Source organism: Passer montanus, unplaced genomic scaffold (assembly GCF_014805655.1).
Source record: "Passer montanus isolate IOZ18808 unplaced genomic scaffold, ASM1480565v1 scaffold2, whole genome shotgun sequence".
NCBI classification, from domain to species: Eukaryota; Metazoa; Chordata; class Aves; order Passeriformes; family Passeridae; genus Passer; species Passer montanus.
This window is the reverse complement of record NW_024366591.1, coordinates 3354470-3374585: the sequence shown is the minus strand read 5'-3', so window position 1 is coordinate 3374585 and position 20116 is coordinate 3354470. Positions and strand designations below refer to the sequence as shown.

The 20116-nt window shown below is 40.5% G+C and overlaps 1 protein-coding gene across 1 annotated transcript in view; it reads left to right on the top strand.

Moving 5' to 3' along the window:
* The first annotated feature begins 8904 nt into the window (after positions 1–8904).
* The window catches only part of ABCC8 (ATP binding cassette subfamily C member 8), a 76738-nt gene continuing 65526 nt past the window's right edge, over positions 8905–20116 (top strand). Inside the window, exons 1-4 of the mRNA XM_039707421.1 lie at positions 8905–9167; positions 10450–10591; positions 13220–13341; positions 19100–19266. Of these exons, the coding sequence (XP_039563355.1) occupies positions 8972–9167; positions 10450–10591; positions 13220–13341; positions 19100–19266 (627 nt within the window). The 5' untranslated portion in view covers positions 8905–8971. The remainder of the gene's footprint in view (positions 9168–10449; positions 10592–13219; positions 13342–19099; positions 19267–20116) is intronic.

Sequence of the window (20116 nt, the reverse complement as noted above, 5' to 3'; positions counted from 1 at the left end):
TTAACCCAGCACTGCTAAGTCGTCCACTAAACTATGTCCTTAAGTGCCACATCCCAAAGGTTTTTAAATAACTCCAGGCATGCAGACTCAATCACTTCCCTGAGTCAGGTCCAGAGCCTGAACAATCCTTTGGGTGAAGAAATGTTTCCTAATATCCACTCTAAACTTTCTCTGGTACAACTTTCGGCTTTTTTCTATCATCCTATTACTTGTTAGTGGGAGATCAACCCCTACCTGGCTACAAGCTCTTTTCAGGCAGTTGCACAGGAGGAGGATCACATGCACTATTTTGATGTGAAAAAGTGGAAAAACTTGGCAAAGAAAGGCTCAAAATGGCGGATCCCCTCATGGGGTTGGCGCCATTTTGGGTGGCAGGAGTCACCGGAAATTCAGTCAAAAGGGCAAGTCCCCTCACAGGGCCAGCACCATTTTGGCACATACCAGTCAATGGAGACGCTTTTCAGGGACACTGCAGAACAGGTCCCTGTTCCAGGCAGATGGTAGGTTGCTGCAACCTTCCCAAAATGTCCCCACAAGGAGAGCGCTCCACCAAGCACAGAGCAAAACCAGCTCACAGTACAGCAGCTGGTTATCTAGGAAGGCAGAGGCAGGAAGAGTCTTTGTATAGGATCCCAGTGGTAGTTTATCTCACTTACACACTCAAAGAGTCCAATACTAAAGACAAAGCGAGGGAGAGGTTCCAAGATTATATACTGGTACAAGGGGCGGAGCCAACAGCAACAGCCAATCACCTGAAGGTGTGAGTGAGAAAGGATTGCAGTGACCAATAGGGAAACACAAGGGTAAACAGACACTGGTACAGACCAATGAGGGTACAAGAAACTGCTAGAACTTTGACCATATATGGCTAACAGGTGGTTGAACAGCCAATAGGACAGCAGGGGAGGGGCACTGGGGTTGATTGACAGCATGTCAGGGAAGTCCATGGGAGAGGTTAAAGTGTGGGGGACATCCTTCCAGGGCATAGCCCCAGGAAGTTCTCTAGCAGTCCTACAGGCCTCCACAGATCAGCCTGGTGTGTCTGCTCACTGACTGGGAGTGCCCTCCATCCCCTCATCCAGAAAATTGATAAAGATTTTGAACAGGACTGGGCCCAACACCGAGCCCTGGGGAACACCACTGGCACTGGCTGCCAGCTGGATGGAATCCATTCACTCCCAGTCTATGGGCTCAGCCGTCCAGACAGTTTCTTACCCATTGAAGAGTACACCTGCCCACTCCATGGGAAGCCAGTTTCTCCAGGAAAATGCTGTAGGAAGTGGTGTCAAAATCCTTCCTAAAGTCCAGATAGGAAACATTGACAGCCTTTCCCTCATCTGCTAAGCAGGTTTTTGTCATACAAGGAGATCAGGTTGGTCAAGCAGGACCGGCCTTTCATGAACCCCTGTCTGACCCCCTTGTTGTCCCATTTGTGCCATATGATGGCACAAAGCTCTTCTTTCTATTATTTGCTCTATATAAAGGCAACTTCTTAATGCACACATTGAAGCTAATCTGAATATCCACTACTCCTACTCACCCATTACTTCAACCACCTAAGGAATTCAAGTCGTAAGAGTGGAGTATGTTCAAAATACCAGGGCGCGATCAGCCCGTGAGGTGACTCCTCTATGAGGCATAGTGTGAAGGACCTGTGGCATTTGCATGGACAGCTGAGACACTCCATGACCCTGAATCCTAAGGACAACCTATTTGCTGTCCAGAGGCTGGAAGCCTGGCCTGCCTCAGCAAAGCCTGTTTCCTGTGTGCTAACGTGACTGCCATGGTGTTATTTTCTGTTATTTGCATTTGCTCCCTTAGAGGAGGAGTTTGGAATTTTCCCCCTTTTCTTTGGCCAAAAATACTAATTAAATGTGATCCAAACTTATACATAGTTTTAGCCCTCTTGACTCGGTGTTATTTTGCCCAGCTTAAGGGGATTTTTGAAGGTTTGGTACTCAGTCTTATTTATTGTTACAAATCTTTAACTTTCCTATGCAAATATATAGACTATGTTAAAAAATATTTTTTTCTTGCTACAGAGAGCAAAAAATAACGCCAAATTTCAATACTGGAGGGAGTTGTACAGCTATCTCTTACTTTTTGCCTTTTTACAAAAGCTACTCGATTCCTCTTAAGTACTGACTGTATAAAGAATAGTTATCCAGAGCAGAGCATCTCTGGCTGGTTTGAGGGCTGAGGCTGTGGACATCTGCCCTAAGTGAGGATATTCAGGAATTACTGTGGCCAGGTAAAAGTGTTATAGACAATTTAATTTCCTGCAGTGCTTCACTCCTAAAAATCCAGGTTCAGCACTTTACTGTACAAAAAACCAACACTGTACTACTACAAGAGATAATGAGCTTCAGGTTCAAATCATCATGAAAATAGGAAAAAGGAAAAAATACTACTGGCTGTAAGTTCAATTACTAATCTATTAAATTAATTTTCTTCCTATTTTTATGGGTATTGATTGTTTTAACTCCCTTGAGCCTCTGAAAATCCCAAAAGTAGTCTGCACGTGGGCTGAACTCAAGAGAAATGTCTCCTGAAATAGGCCTTTTAAAATTAATTAGGTATGTGATAAATTGCAACAGGGAATTAGCAGTATTTGCTATACAGGAACAAACCTTTTGAGCATACTCACATTTTGGGTTTTTTTATGAATCCATAATATGATTTTTTGTTATTATTTTAAGAGCTAGAATAAATGCTATGTTGCAACCTATTAAAAAGAAATAGAAGAAAATTCTGAAGTGTAAAACTTCATTAAAGTACAGCACCCTTTTTGTTAATTTTCTGCATAATTTTGTCAAATAGCAGCACAAGATAAACATATTCCAAAGCTAAGTCTGAACTGATAGCTTTGTTTTTCTCTAATTGTTGTGTCAGTTTTACCCAATGGAGAATTTGAGGGTAGCCTGGAACAATCCCTGGTGGTCAATAAACAAATCAATTAAAGCTCTCTATGCCTAAGCAGAAAACTGCTTTATATTCTGAGAAGGAGAGATGATATCTTTGGTTTGTTTCTAATAATCTTCAAGAAACAATTCAAATCTTGCTTTTCAGTCTAATTTGTGGTTTTTGAAAGGGTTCCAAGAAAAGTCAGTGACTTTTAGCCCTGTTACCTTTTGGAAATTAATTCTGGATATTTGTTATGGTTATTTGTTAGTGTGTGTAATTTTTTTAGTATAAACAGGCAGAATAATCTTTTATATACAAAAACCCATATTCAAGGCAAGCATCACAACAGGGCTGAACTGAACCAGTAACTAAAACAATATTTGCTGAAGAATACCACGCTGGAGCCAGCACGCGAGTTGTTTATTGGCGCGGGTTAGTTCACAGCACTCAGCTCATTCCCCTGAGGAAAACACAACACTTGTACTACAAGTACTACACAGGGAGTACTCAACACATTAACCATTTAGGTACTGGAGATGAAACTAAGGTGTGAGGTGATCAGTGAGATCATGCACAGATTGTAAAAGTTCATGTGTGCACAAGGATAGTCAGGAGTGAATAGAAAGTTCTTTGGCATTGTTGTTGCTGTTGTGGAGAATCCTGGTAACTGAGGAGGGCAGGGGAGCACCAGGAATATCCTTAGGTCAGGCTGGTAAGGCAAATAGCCTGCAGCCCTTCGGGTGATTTGTCCTGAGTTGTGCCAGGTAGCCCCAAATGCTTCAGTATTGGTTTAACACTGCAAAGGAGAGTGAATGAACAGAAAAGTGAGATTTTTGCCTGGTTTCAGGTGCCAGGTCAGCACTGCTCTGGCTTTATTGAACCAGGAAGCTACTGTTAAACTGAGGAGTTAGTTCAAGGCGAGATTAATTGGCTGAATGTTATATTGGATGTTGGACAATGTGCTTCATAAAATGACTTAATTATAGAGGTCATTGATGTGGCTGAAGCCACAAGATGTCTGAACACACTTAAATATAAGCTGCTCCAATCTAAAACACTTGTCTGAGTGTTTGCTTGAGGATGATTGCCCAAAAAAAAGTCCCACTCAAAGATAGATCTGCTTACTCATAAGTTCTTTCTTCATTTTTAATGAGGGATAGTAATTAAAAATTAATAAGGTTTATTTAGAGAAAAAACCAGCTATTTCTGTGAATCTCTGCACTATTATTAAACTGAAAGAGGGAAGGTTTAATTTAGCTATCAAGAAGAAATTCTTCACCATGAGGATGGTGAGGCACTGGCACAGGTTGCCCAGAGAAGCTGTGAATGCCCCATCTCTGGCCAGACCAGCTGTGGATGGACCTTTGGACAACCTGGTCTGGCTGGTCTGGTGAAAGGTGTCCCTGCTCATAGCAAGGGAGCTAGAACTGGATTATCTCTTCCCTTCCATTACTAGGACTCTATGATTATGCTTATTGTATGAATTTTAATATCAACACCTTAGACTATTTTTCAAAGGTGGGGTTTTTTTGTGTTTGTTTTTTTTTGTTTGTTTGTTTTTGTTTGTTTGTTTGTTTTTTGTTTTGTTTTGTTTTGATTTTTTTTTTTTTTTTTTTTTGTTTTTTTTTGTTTGTTTGTTTTTTTGTGGTTTTTTTGTTTTTGTTTTTGTTTTTTTTGTTAAAAGATGTCGTCTATGAAATGATAGAATGGAGTTATTTGTTCCACAAGAATAAAATAACACCTTTCTCTGGAGGTGATTTTCTCCCAATTTTTTCCTCAGCCTTACCCAACATGTTTCAGAAAGGGATTGGTGGCTTCCTCCCACACATGTATATTGCTTTTCCTCTCTTCTTCCAAGAGCAGAATTAAATAGGAACCAGAAATCATAGTTTACTGCATATTGTTTAGCTAATTCTAAATCACAATGAGAATTTGCTTTGTTAACATTTTTTCTAAGATTTCCTATTTATATTGGTCTCATTACTCATTATTGACTTTAAAATACATAGGAAAGGGAAATTTTCCTGCATGATGCCTAAATTTATATACCTAACTATCACAGCTTTAAACATGGGCTGTGGCTGTTCAGAACTTTCAAAACTTTGGGGTTTTTTCTATCTGCATTTCTAGATGCAAACAAAAGCACAAAGCTGCAGAGTGATCTACAGAAGCAAACCATGATTTTTAGGAAGAGAGCACTTCACTGATGAAAAAGACAGGTCAATGTGAAGCAGCTGAATAAGGGGAGCGATACAAATGACAAAGATAGGAAAGAAAAAATGAAAGCTCCCACATAAATGCATATCTGTTAAAAACAACTGAATTGTGACGTGTCAGTGTCTTGTATTTGTGGGTTGCCCCAACGTTGGAAGGAAATTATGAATCTGACTCCACGTTCTTAGAAGGCTAATTAATTATTTTATGATCTATATTATATTAAAGAATACTATACTAAACTATACTAAAGAATACAGAAAGGATGCAGACAGAAGGCTAGAAAGATACTAAAGAAGAACTCGTGACTCCCTCCAGAGTCCAAAACAGCTTGGCCATCACTGGCCAATAAGTCAAAATAATTCACATGAAACCAATGAAACAATCACCTATTGGATAAACAATCTCCAAACCACATTCCAAAGCAGCAAAACACAGGAGAAGCAAATGAGATAATTATTGTTTTCCTTTCTTCTCTGAGGCTTTTCAGCTTCCCAAGAGAGAATGGCGAATGGATTTTTCCAGAAAATATGATGGTGACATCAGTGCTTTTCTATAAAACCAAATGTAGACAAATTCCAAGGCAAGCATAAAAAGTACTTTCTCCTTGAGTTAAAAATATTGCCCTTGTCTCTCTGGAAATCAATTTTACATAATCAAAATGCTTTCAAAATATTTCCAGTCACCTACTGAATGTGCTAGTGGATGCCAGCATCTAACTTGATGTCTCATTTCTACTAGATACACTGAAATAACGAAGTAGGAAACTGACTTCTTGAGAAATAAGAAGTAAAGAGACTTTAGTGGAAAATCAGGTTGCATTTGCAACATGCAGATAAACATGGCTCATGGCTGTCTGCCTGTTGGTTTCATATTTTCTTTGCCTTTTCTGTACTTTGAAAAGGAATTTTGCTTTCACAAAGCTTCATGAAATTACAGCTTTGAGAGAGAAACTATTCCTCTGTGACCTGCTCAAAGCCCACAGGACCAGCAGAGATAGTCTGGGTAAGAAAGTTTTTCCTTTGACACTACAATCACATCTAAGCCTTTTCTAAGAAAAGGATCAAACTATGTCTTAGCATTATTTTGTGAAGGCACAAAATGGCTTTTTTACTATTTGTGAGTGAAAAAGAGATTGTTATTTAATGCTTTAGTAAGCAAGACCAGTATTTGTTCAGATTACTCACTTGATTTCATTGTAACAGTAGGGACAAAACTGGAACATTGTTATTGGAAATGAAAGTTAAAAATATTGCCCTTGTCTCTCTGGAAATCAATTTTACATAATCAAAATGCTTTCAAAATATTTCCAGTCACCTACTGAATGTGCTAGTGGATGCCAGCATCTAACTTGATGTCTCATTTCTACTAGATACACTGAAATAACGAAGTAGGAAACTGACTTCTTGAGAAATAAGAAAATCAGTGGAAAATTAGTGGAAAATCAGGTTGCATTTGCAACATGCAGATAAACATGGCTCATGGCTGTCTACCTGTTGGTTTCATATTTTCTTTGCCTTTTCTGTACTTTGAAAAGGAATTTTGCTTTCACAAAGCTTCATGAAATTACAGCTTTGAGAGAGAAACTATTCCTCTGTGACCTGCTCAAAGCCCACAGGACCAGCAGAGATAGTCTGGGTAAGAAAGTTTTTCCTTTGACACTACAATCACATCTAAGCCTTTTCTAAGAAAAGGATCAAACTATGTCTTAGCATTATTTTGTGAAGGCACAAAATGGCTTTTTTACTATTTGTGAGTGAAAAAGAGATTGTTATTTAATGCTTTAGTAAGCAAGACCAGTATTTGTTCAGATTACTCACTTGATTTCATTGTAACAGTAGGGACAAAACTGGAACATTGTTATTGGAAATGAAAGTCTTTGAAAGAGTTTGGGTGTCTGTGTGTGTCCCTGTTTATTGCTGTGAATGCTCACCTTGCCAATTTCATTTCACCAACTGTTTTGATTTCTGTCAGTCTGGGGGTTTTTTTGTATTTCATTAAGTCATTAATTCCTCATTTAATCCACCATCTCTCTGTTCAGGGTGCCAACACATTTCTGACTCAACTTTTGCTCTGTGACAGATCTCTTGTAGGAGAACAATGAACTGAGAACATTATTCTTAAACCACCACATTAACTATGCAATCTAGGCTGTGTCTGAAAATCATTGGAAAGATAAATTTCAAATTCAAAACCGTGGAGTTTCCTGACCTTTCTTGTTTGAGATAGACATTTTTGAAAATGTTGTGATTGGCACCATGTAGGTTCAGAAAACATGCAGAGATTGGGCATGTGAGCTCAGTTCTTGGATTCCTTCAGAGATGTTGGCAAGCTTCAATTTCTGTGTTCAATTCTCTGGCCATGGTTATTTCTTTCTCAAATCTTAACCATGATTTCAGCCTGCAGAGTGTAAACTGCCAAGAGTTCATTGTTGCTCTTTGTTCATGGGTAACACAGAGATGTTGTGTCACTTGGGGACTGAGGAAACGCTAAAATATAAATGACTTCTAAATTATCTGCATGTAAACTGCTCATACTGTTTATTAAATAATGATTAGGGTAACAGAGCTGAGCTTGACCAGAAGCTCAAATGAATGTTGGATTCTATCCAAAACTTAAAATAATTATAGTCTTTCCAGCGTGGGTGTAACTTTCACATTTGAGAATACATATACACAGGATTTGGCTTGGGGTTTGTCTTTTAATTTTTATTCTTAACCACACTGCTGTAGCTCCAAAAGACCATATATAGGAAATAACGTTCCATGCAGAGAATTGCTTTTTCTTTGTTCCTGTCCAACAGCAAGATCAATAAAAGTAGTATGACAAAAGTAATTTTCAGGTCTATTAGTGAAGCTGTCTGTCCTAGAAATTGAATGTTATGTTGAAGGAAGAAGGAAATATTTCATTTATGGGTTCATTTCCCTTAGAGGCAGTTAGCCAACTTTTGGCTTTTGCATTTTGAAGAGTGAAGCCTTGGATATATGGACTCTTTTTGTTGAGTATTTCACAGCTACACACCAGAGATATTTGAATCTTGGACATGGATTCAGCCAGTGCTAGGAAGTGTGTGCCAGGTGCAGATTTCTGATGCACATCGCATTTTACTTTCCAGTGGCATCCCCCAGAAGAGAGGTATTTGATCAGAGATTTTGTTTGGCTTTGGCTCAGCTGAGCCTAAATTCTACTCAAGAAAAAAAAAGGGTTGGAAAGTTTGATTTGTAGATTATTTTGGTGTACATAAAAATGCTTAGGGAGTGATTTGGAGCCCACTCAAATTAATTATCTGATTCTCAGAGACTGAGGCAGTCTTGGTGGAGGGGAAAAAACAGGGTTTAACTCATTTTAGGGATAAAAAAAGGTAAGGCACGAACACAACAGCTGTTCAGGATATAATGTTGAAGTCTCCTTTGGGAGGAGGGTACGGCTGAATACGTGACTTAATCTAATAATATCTTTAGCATAGTCGAGAAAAAAGCAAAAGCTGACAAGGTTGAAAAAACACACTTTCCTTAATCTGTAATTCCTGTCATCACTAATTTAGTGTTAGATATTTAATGTTCTGTCATATTAACGATGCATTCAGCACTCAATACCGAGCCCCGAGAGCCCTGAACACAGCTCTGGTGCTCTGGGGTACCGAGCGCTGTCACGGCGCGTTCGCATCGGTGCCAGCCGCGTCAGGGGAGGGACGGCCCCGCCGAGCGCTCCCGCAGCGCCCCGCTCGGGGCCGTTCGGGGGCGGGGCGGGGCGGGGCAGCGCCGGGGCGGGCGGACGGGGCCGGGGCCGCGGCCGGGGCCGCCGCCGCTCCCGGCAGGTGCGGGCAGAGCCGCGGCCGCGCCGGCCCCGCCTGATGTGCGCGGAGGCGGAGGCGGCGCCCGGCTGCGCGCAGGGTCCCGCCATGGCCCTGGCGTTCTGCGGCGACGAGGGCAACTCCACCGCCTACAACGTGGACCACGGCGTGCTCAACAACGGCTGCTTCGTGGATGCGCTCAACGTGGTGCCGCACGTCTTCTTGCTCTTCATCACCTTCCCCATCCTCTTCATCGGTGGGTGCCTGCGGCTCGCCCTTCCCCTGTCCGCCTGTGCCTCTCCTGTTTGCCCCCATTTCCGTCTGCCTCTCTACCGCCCGTGTTGCCTTGCCGTGTCCCCCGCCCGGCTTTGTCTGGCCGTGGGTTTCCCTCCCCCGCGCGTGTGCCGCGTTTCCCCCGCCCGCCTGGCCTCCCCTTGCCGTGTCCCCGGCCTGGCGCTGCCCCCGTGCCGCTGTTGGGATGCGGTGCGAGCTGCGGGATGCTCCGGCGGCCGCCTCTCCCCTGGCAGCCCCCGCACCGCCGCTGTCCGCCCGGCAGCGGGGCCGTCCCCGTGCGTCGGGGCAGCCCCCGGGGCTCCCCGCGGGTGAAACCCCTTGCGCAGGCAGGGCAGGAACGGGTGATGCTGGCTTTGAGAGACCGCAGGCTTTGCCCCGCCGGCAAAGGGCAAGGAGCAGAAATAAATATGCTGTTAAAGCCCAGGAAACCTGACAAGTAAGTGTTGCGTTATGAAATATTACTCCCAGCAATTTCTGCGGGGTCACAGCCGCCTGGCAGCCCCCACCCCTCATTACAGGTCCTGCCCCGCGGCGGTGGCTCCTGCGGTACCTGAGGCGGCTGCGATTTGGTGTCACAAGCCCGGCGGGGCCGGCAGGTGGCCCGGTGGTTCAGCGCACGGGGCTGTCACTGCTCCGGATACCCTCGTCCAAAGCCTGGACCGGCCCGCGGAGAGCCACGGCACGGGCTGGGATAACACTCGCTCCTGGGGATGGGAAAATAGCAGGCAGCACGACTGTGAAAACGGGGTCAGCTGCTTAGGGTTCTCTGCGTTTATCTGGAATCTCTCAGTATTGCTAATTTTTAGCAAGATAAAGCTTCACACCTTATCCGTTTGTTCTGTTTTGTTTTTTTTTTTTAACTTTTTAAAAGAATTAAAGGGAAAAGAAGCAGTGCATTTATTAGAGTGTTTGTGTCTATTTGTTGGAACGTTAATTTGTTGTTCATTTAAGCTGCAAATAGATTTGAAAAATGTTTAGTGCATGTAATTACTTGATAGTAAGTTGCTAGAAGTATAGGAACTTAAGGCTGTGTCCTGTCTAAATTATTGATTTTATTCTATATGAAGTAAGACAGTGAGAGCACAGTTCTGATAATATTCAAATGCATGTGTGTTTAACAACACAGCTGTGTCAATGTTGGTATGCAAGGTTGTTACATATATGGTTTGGGGTGTTTTCTATGCAGGAACTTTGAGTGTCACTCTTGTTAAGAAAGCTCTTTGTAATTCTCTTTTCTCTTTTAGGATGGGGAAGTCAGAGTTCCAAAGTACATATACATCATAGCACATGGCTTCATTTTCCTGGCCACAATTTACGCTGGATACTGACTTTTATCCTCTTGTTTGTGCTGGTGTGTGAAATTGCAGAGGGTATAGTGTCTGATGGGTAAGTGTTTGTCTGCCTTCTCCTGGTAGCACTGAGCAGTTTAAAGGTTTCAGGGTAGATATTTCCTGCCTAAGTTCTCATCTAAACCATATTCCTTGTGGTTATGAACATATAATCTGTTTTCTTAGTGATTAACCTACCAACCTTGTATCAGAAATTCCACAGACCTTGCCAAGTGATGTACACAGGCACAATTGACCTTAATCATTTTTAGTTCAGCTTAATGACACTATCTTTCCAAAGAGTAATCATAGATAAATCCTAATGATTCAAGCAGATGGTGACATTTTCGTGTTATGTTTTATGTCCAAGGACCCAGTCCCACAGTCGTTACTTAGGAGGAACTCCCATGTGCACAGTAGGTCACACCATTCACCTCCAAACTGAGTTCTTTTCATCTAAATAAGAGGAATTAATCTGCTGGGCCTTAAGTCACACCCCACAGAGTTTCTTCTGATTATTGTGCACTATATCTTCCATGTTAGCTGGAACAGAGCAGCTCATATTATGTGAGCATGAGCTATGATCTATTATTCAGCTTAGGATGTCACTACACAGAAATCTGTGGGAAAAAAAAAGTATTCCAAGTGAAACAAGTAATACAGGAGAGTGATTTATTATGAAAAAAGCTAATTATATAACAATGAATATGATCTCTTCCTATGGAGAGAGGCATGATTTTTCATAACCATTATGAGTTTGAACCCAAGGATCATGAAATGGAAGCTCCTTATTAAATAGAAAAAAGCCTCCCTGATTAGCCATCTATATAACAAGTATCCACCAACCAGTGTGAAATGCACTGCAGACTTCTGGCATAGAAAATTATATCATCATTATTATTTTAACTTCTCTTAAACATACATAAATAGGATGTTTCTCGCTGACAGGGTTTTTTTTAAGGAATTTTTCTCTTGCTTATTCAGTTATCAGGGTGTGGGATGCTCAGAGCAAAATCTCCTGCTTTGAGTTTTCTCTTTTATTTTTCTCATTAGCAGTGCCTCTGATTATGTTTATTTGCTATTTAACTTGACTCAGAACACTGCTGTTAAGTAATAGGTGTCACCTGATGAGAATCAAAGCTTGGAGCTCTGCTGGGGGAGTGCCAACCCACAGTCGTGCTTCCCGAGCACTCAGCAGGCTGGCGAGGGCTCCAGTGAATAGAAGAGAGTTTTGAGACTCATCAGCTTTCTAAGAACCAAAATGGATCATGCTGGTGAGTCCTTTTGGCAGCAACTGGGTGCTAAAGGCTTTGGCATTTCAGCAATAGAAGCAGCCTATTGGAGGTACAGTTATATAGGGGAATTCCAGCAACTGTGAAATAAATAGATTTTAAAAAGCCTCCCACTGCTGCAGTGTTACCTACTGAAGCTTAGGCTGTCTGAAGAAATCTGTTCTTGTTGGTTTTTTTTTGTCCTTGCTGAGAATTCAGCCCTGGTGTACAAAACCTCTTGGCATTACTAGGCATTTCAGAGGATCCTTTCTCATTTTGCTGTATTGACATCCAGGTATTGTCAGTAAGAGGAATTTAGTGCTCATGACTGGCTGTAAGCATGGCTCCAGCCAGCTGTGCAGAGTCCACAATCATCATTGAGGGAAGGCTCTCCTTTCTAGAGCAGAGATGCAGGAGAAATGGTTGTCCTGAGCTCCTATGGTTCTGCTAGACATTTGGAATGTTCTGTTCTCTGAACTGTGGTGTCCTGTGATGATATTTCATCTCCCTCCCAGCACGGCTTTTCTTGTCTCTCCAAACTCCACAAAAGTAGTGTTTGATGCAGCAATAAGAAATCCATTCAGAGGACATGGTGTGAATTTCCCTAAATGTTTGTGTCCTGAAGTCATCTTGGTTCCTCCTTCTGGTGAAGCTGGCTGGGAGACAGAGGAAATTGTAGCCCTTGATAGCATAGGGCATTAAATTCTTTTTGTGAAAGAAAGAAAAGGGGAGAGGGAAGGAAGATAAAATGAGTAGGAAGAAAGAGGGGGAGAAAACCTATTTCTATTGAACACTGTACAAACCAACAACATTGCCCAACAATTCCAATATTCCCAAAAGGCTGTATTTCTGCTGCTACCTGAAGCAAAGCGTCAGCACGGTTTTGCTTTATAGGACAAAACATAAGAGTGTATGATTCTGTTATAGGGGGTTTTTTTGTTGGCTTGCAGTCACTGAAGACAGACCTCACTGTAAGTGAATCCTGTGCTGTGGTGCTGTTCCTTCTTTTAAACTGAAAAAAATGAAACGCTTTCACAAAATGCTTCTGTAGAAAATCTTGAACTGTGTTGTCAGTTGGTCTTATCTGCATATTTTGATGGACAGCTCCCAAACTAGTTTAGCTTAAATTAACTTTTCTCATTTTGGAGATGAGCTGCCTGTCCTAATTTGAACAATGTTCCAATTGATTTCAGTAAGAAATAGGAGTACCCACCTTTCATTTTCAGCACAGGGGAGGAATTTGAAATCCAACTATGTGATTTAGGAGCAAAAATTCAATTAAAACTTGTAGGGGTTTGCATCCATAACTCATTCTAGAAAATCTTACATCATAGCAAGGTACAGTTCATGAATTAAAAGGGAAACATTTAAATAGCTGAGAGGTTTGACTTTAACAGATTTTCTTTGTTTTGAAGGGTTTCTGAATCCCGCCACTTACACCTGTACATGCCGGCTGGAATGGCATTCCTGGCAGCCATCACTTCAGTTGTCTATTACCACAATATTGAAACATCCAATTTCCCCAAACTCCTAATAGGTATGTTTCAAAATCTATGCACCTGGAAGTGTGGCTGTGGTGCTCTGTGTCTTTTTCCTTGGTGACAGGTCACTGCAGTCTTCTATAACCACAGTTACCCCTCTATGTATGCTCAAATATTTCATTATTTTTTAATGTTTTTAACTTCTAATAGTAGTCTATGTAATGTTCTCAGGGATTCAATGAGCCAAAGACTTCTCTAGGAAAAACTGCTTTTGTGGGAAAAGTAGCATGGGGAATTGTTAACTCTGAATCCAAACCCCTGTGTCAGCCTGTTGTGTGGAAACATGATGTAAGAGTGAAGAAATCTTTGTGTGCATGGTCTGTTGAAATATGCAAGGAGCTAAGGAATGACATCCCTGACTTTTAGTTGTGAATATATTACTCTGCCTGCTTGCTCTTGCTTCGTGTTCCTAAAACTCCCTTTGAAAACTGCTTTAGGCCTTTTGAATGGAAAATGCTATGAATGAGAGCTACCTAGTCTACTCTGTATTTTGCAAGATTGTGAATAAACTGTAGCTATAGAAAATCCACTGCTGCTGTTGGTCATGCAGTTGTTCTGTGTTCTCATCTGTTTAAGTAGACTGCAGGCTGGGGATGTCTACCTGCTTAGTCACATGTCACATCCTGTTACGGCTTTGGTTCTGGCTCATCAAATTTTGTTTGAGCTGGATTTCTGTATCAATAGACCATGCTAAAGTTTTTCTTGTGCCATTGTAGCTGTGTGTATCAAAGTTTTGTTCCAGTTTTTGTCAGGTGGGGAAAAGTCAGTAATAACTAGATTTGAGAAAGCTTTTAAATATTGAAGATTATTTTGATCTACGTGTTGGGATAAGTGAGAGTCCTGTTCTGCAGAAATAGGCTGTAACCCCTGAAAAAAAATTCCTCTCCAAAGACTTAGATTTCTATCCAGGGTTAGCAACCTTTATGTCTTCTCATTTGGGACTGCTCTTCTTCCTGTACCTTTATTTTAAGTAGGACCTTTTTTTATCTTTAAGAACAGGTGAGGTCACTTAGTTGCTTTTTAAATAAGTCAACAGAGTATTTTTAATTCTTTCTCACAGGAAGGCATTATGCCTCAGGAAGCATTGCTAGCCTGTTGCAGTTGCCTGTAAAGCTAGCAGTGATTTTTGTGGTTTTGTTTTTTAGGTTGTTTTGTTGTTTGGGCTTTTTGTTGTTATTTCAGATGTATAATGCAATGTTAAATAATTTAGTGGCACAGCCACATTCCTGCTGTTAAGTCTTTGAGAAGGGTAGCAAAGTTACAGCTGGTAGTTGATTACCCATTTTTGCATAACTCCTGCTCAGTAGAGATTTCTTTTTTATGATAATGTTTCTCAGTGTTTAGAGTGCTGATGCTGGATAAACTCTGGACAATACTTGAATACTAAAAAGTTGTACCAACGAATACCAACACTTACTTAACTATTATGGATGAATTTTAATTTTGCAAGAATTTCCAAGGAATATACTCCCTCAGAAAATCTGGTCTTAATAGCTCTTAAGCAATAAAGAAAACTAGACTATCACAGCCTTTCCCACTTAGTTTGTCTGATTTTAATTTTAGTCCAAACTCTTCCCAAGCTGATTGTCTTTGATTTTTATTTTTTCTTTTTGTTTTTCTTTTATTTGTCCTAAGACAGACATTTCTGAAAGTCTCTGTCCTTTGTTCTTAACTGCACAAACTGTAAGGATTGTTAATTATCTTTCAGTCTTAGTTGCAACTATTCTGTATTGACATCTGGGACGAGGCAATGAGCACTTCATACAAATAAACCCAGTATGGATAGTTAAATTATACCTTTACTCACCTGTCAACCCACTAGAGTGCAGTGTGGCCATGAAGCAGCTTTGCTTTGGAGCCTCATTTTATGAGGTAAATGAGAACCAGGAGGGAAAGCTAAAGTTGGTGATAAGCTTTTTGCTGGGTGTGTGGAAAACCGGGCTTGCGTAGAAGGGATCTAATGTTGCAAAGCAAAGTAGAAGAGCTGATGTGACATCTTGCTGCTTCTGAGCATTCATGGATTTCCAGCAAACTGTAGAGCATCATCTGCCTCAGCTGCAGGATGAATGCTCACAGCTGCAAAGAGTTGGTATCTGTTTATAACAAAGACTAACAGAGCCTTATCCAAAAACTCTTTAAACCCAGCAGGGGAACTTTCACTGAGGCAGTGCAGTGGAGCCTTAAAGGTCTGATTATTAATTCTGAACAGGGTGAAATTTTCCAATCCCATGAAGTTCTGAGATGTGTTGTTTCTTAAAGACGCTTTTCACTCTGTACCTTAAAGAAACCAAATCCATTTGTAGCTCTTCATAAACAAGTAAGAGGCAGATACCATGACAGATGTGGGGATTAGTGTGTTTCCTTGGGTATGCAAAAGGAGGACTCAGAGTTCCTCTGCTGATCCTGACCCTGCCTTTCAGCTTTAGCCCAGGCACATGGCTATTTTGAAGTAGAAATTCTTAGTATTTCTTATCAAAAAATGTTGACAAGTTTTGGCATATTTATTCACTGAAGCTACTGATTGAGTTTGTGAATGTGGTTGAGTGACCCAAGTATTGGAACACCTTGATCTGGTCTCAGTGTGTTCTTTTTCTGTATGATTTGGGCCTGTAATTATAATTCAACAAATGTAGCTGTTCCCATGTAGTGCTGTTTACCAGGATACTCTCATAATAATGCCAGTTTTGATGCTATTTGCACCACATGGTTGCATAACATTTGTACAGTTAAGCAGGACTCATTTTAGAATAGTTTTTGTACTGGATTGGAAAATCTGCTGCTTTCTTGATGTTTAAAATACACAATGCTAGCATCTGATTCCACTACTTTTTAAGTTTGTTTCTTTATTTTAAAGATAAATAAAACTCAAAAATTAATAGTTGGAGAAAATTATGAAATAACAACAGGACTTTGAGATGTTAATCTGAAATGGGTGGTAGTGTGGGATCACATGAATTTTTTCATTTTAGAGAATTGTCCTTTTTTTTAAACTAATCTTAATTATATGACTGCCTTTCTGTTGCAGTATATGCCACAGCATATGTCACAGTTGAGATGGCCACGATACACATAGTGTCACCATACAATTTCAGAAAGCTTCAACCCATACAGAATCACATCACTTCAGAAGGCTGCAAGCATCTGCTCTTTCTTGTTCTTCAGCCCCACCTTTTATACCCCTCATGTTCATGCATTGCACCTGTGTGTCCTCTCTACCTTTTTGTGAGTGGCCAGTGCACCTGGGCACTCCATGGCTCATTACCTTCAATATTATCCACCTGCCCTGCACAGCTGTAGCCCATAGGGGATGATGCTTGCTGCAGCACCACTTTGAATTACTACAGATTGTGTACCTACAACTTACTACTACTAGACAGGGATCTATTTTTTTGATTCAAAATTTTTGTCCCTTTGCACTGTAGTTGTTTCCCTTGGAATTGGTTTATTCTCTAAAATGGAACTTCTTGCATAAAAATATTGCTTATTTCTTAGTACAAAAATATTTCTCTCCAAACAGGCACAGGTTAATTAAGAAATCCCATCCAGTTAAATATGTGGCTTTTTGGATTTGGCTTAATTCAATAAAAGTGGAGAAGAATTTGAGTTGCACATTGCCTTATTTTTCAGAGGTGTGGCCCAGGTGAGAATCTACACCCCGGTGGTGTGGGTTGAGGTGTCTTACATGGCCCAGGAAAAAGCAAGGTCATTTAGGCATGTACAATACATCTAAAGCAATCCAGTAAATGCCTCTGTGGTCTGATCACTTTGCAGTTCCAATTTAAGTTCTCAGAGATAATTTCTAAAAACTCTCAGCCAAAATGTACTTAGCAGCCAGATGATAAAAACATCATCTATAAAGAACAGAGCCACAAGTGTGTTTTCCAAGGAGCCTTGAGTGGCCTGTGAGCATTGTCCAGATCAGATTAGATATACTTGTATTCAAAAGTGACAAGCTAAGTAAATTCAAATGCTTCTAAGGAAGTGTGACCTGAGAATGTTGTGTTTGGCACTTTATAATACTTCTTAGATAAAAGATAAATTAACATTATAACAATAATAATAATAAAAGGTCATATAGACCCTTATTTAAACCCTAAATAGGAGAATGTCTCTGCTAGTTCTTATTTATAATTCCAAGACATACATAAACACCTGTTGGCTTGGTTATTTTTTGGAAGTCCTCCACTAGTGGATTTTTCAGTGTACAATGTTTAAGTCCCTTTTATTCCAAGAGGGATGTGTTCTCAGCCTATTGGTGGAAGAATGAAACAAAACAAGGTTTAACAGATAAAAGTGGTTAAGAGTAGAACAACATGGAATGTAATTCTTGGATGAAGACTTTATAGTCAGAAGTAGTGAGAATAAGGAGGGATAGTGCCTCAAAGGGAGGAAGCAGTCTGAAAAAGGATGAGAAGCAATTTAAATTGGGAAGATGGTAGGAAGCCTCACATAAAAAAGCTGAAGTTTTACAAGAGAAATTTGGTAAGTGTATCTTTTAAACCCTCTCTGCAACCATATTGGCCACTGAAGTGCATTGTGCAAATACCTGACCATTCAGTGTTTTCCTCTTATGAGCTGGCCTCTTAATTTTAGGGGAAGAGAGGCTTCCTTGGCAAATGTCCTAATGCACAGTGTTCCTGTACTGTTCCATTCACTGTCCTCATTAAAAGGAGAGGTTTTAACTTGATTTCTGTAGAAGCAGGACTGGCAGTCCCAAATTCCACATGGATTCTCTGCATTGAATTTAGCTTTGCTTGGAAGGGTAGCCCCAGAGTACATCTCCAGAGAGCTTTCTGGTGCCTCAGTGTAGCTGGAACACCACCAATTCTTTGGAATTTATGCAACTTCCTGATGATTATCCATATTTAAGCTAGACTTAGAGTTGCTAATGCCTTGGTTGAAGTCTTTCTGTGGTGTTCCGGCAAGACACTTGGAAAGCACATCCAGGCTTTTCTTGGCAGTTAGAGCTCATTCCATCTGTTGCACCATGGCAGATACAGCAGCAATGAAAGGTTTATTTAAAGGAATATAACCCTGGGAGGCATTTCCTTAAGAACAGGGAACAGAAGCTGACTTATGGTGTGGTGAATGGTATGGAGAGTGCTTCCAAGCCACCAGAGCTTATTCCATGGATTATTTAGCTGTAGCTGATGGTAGCATGGTCACCTTGAGACAGCAGGTTTCATAGAACACTGAAAAGTGGAAGTTGTAGTCCATGGGTGCCAGAATATCCTTCCTTGATGTGACTGTTTTATCTACATTGTGAATTACGTAAATGGAATTTGTGTTGAATGACAGTGCAGCAGGAGTTTGGACAACGTATTTTAATATCTGTTCCTGACACATCCCAGAGATTTGTAGGGAATTTTCCTTCAAGCCACATTCATAGCAGTCTTGTAGCATTAACCAAATCTGAGGAACATTAGTCACAGGTACCTTCACTTTTGGAGCAGCACCCTCCCTTGAGCTGATGATGTGGACACAGGTTTACAGCAGATGAAATTTCCTTCATCAGACTTCAGTTTGTGGGACTTTTGAGATATCACTAAATCTAATAGAAAAGGCATTTAGAACTAACAGTATTTTAATGCTTTTGGAATTACATTAGGGTTCTGTTTGACATGAGAAAGGCCACTCTCTGGTTTTATATATTTTGTAGAATTCTTCTTTAATTATATTTTATAATGCCATTGTATATTTTTGCAACTATGGAGCTGGTTAATTTGTTTGGGTTTTTTTTTTTTTTCTCTACAGCATTGCTGTTCTACTGGACTTTAGCTTTCATAACTAAAACCATCAAATTTGTGAAGTTCTGTGATAATGGGGTTGGATTTTCTCAGCTTCGATTTTGCCTCACAGGACTCTTGGTTGTTCTTTATGGAATGCTACTAGCTGTAGAAATCAATGTCATCAGGGTGAGGGTAAGTAACTATGCTAGCAGTCTCCTTCTGTGGTTTTTATTGGTTATTTTTTGGGTTATTGGTATTTTTTTTTTAATCCCTTTTCTAGGTACTTGGTGTGAAATGCATTACTAAAGGAGAAAGAAAAATCCAGTTAGAAATAGAAATCTATTTGACTGTCAAGGGTTAATACTATTTTACTAGGCCAGATGAATGTGTAATTTCAAAAAATGCCAGACTCTGTTGTTGATAATTTAAGATCAATTTCATCTGTTTGAGTTTGCTGTCAAATTTTAAATTATTCTGTTTCAGTCATGAGAGCCAAGTATTTCTGATGCAAGAGAAGACTGGTAGAAAGGAATTGTCTGCTCTATCAGAGAATATCTTAGACACACAAATAGCATATCTCATTTTCCAGGAGACAATCACAATAAGTGATTTATTTGGGCTACTAGGGTTCCTCCCAGCTATATTTTTTTTTTCCTCTGCAGTGTCTGCAGTCATAATCTAAACTGAGGCTTTGGAGACTGCTGGATACATACATTCCAAAGTTCCCTTCAGCTGGCACTCACCAAATGTGCACACAAATTAAATTTAGGAGGGAAAGAAATATTCCCATGAATTTTTTTATTTTTTTTTTTGCTGCAGCAGCAGTAGCTCCATGTTCTGAGCTAACAAATGTGAAGTAGTATGGTGTGGGAGATAAATCCTAGTGATAACCTCAGGGCTCTGCCTTAGTTCCTGTGTCCCATGTTGTGCTGTCTGGAACTCAAAGCAATTATGGGTCTGTCCTATTTAAATAATTGAGGGGGTCAGTCTCTTCTGAGATGTATCAAGGGAAAGGACAAGAGGAGATGGTCTTAAGTTGCAC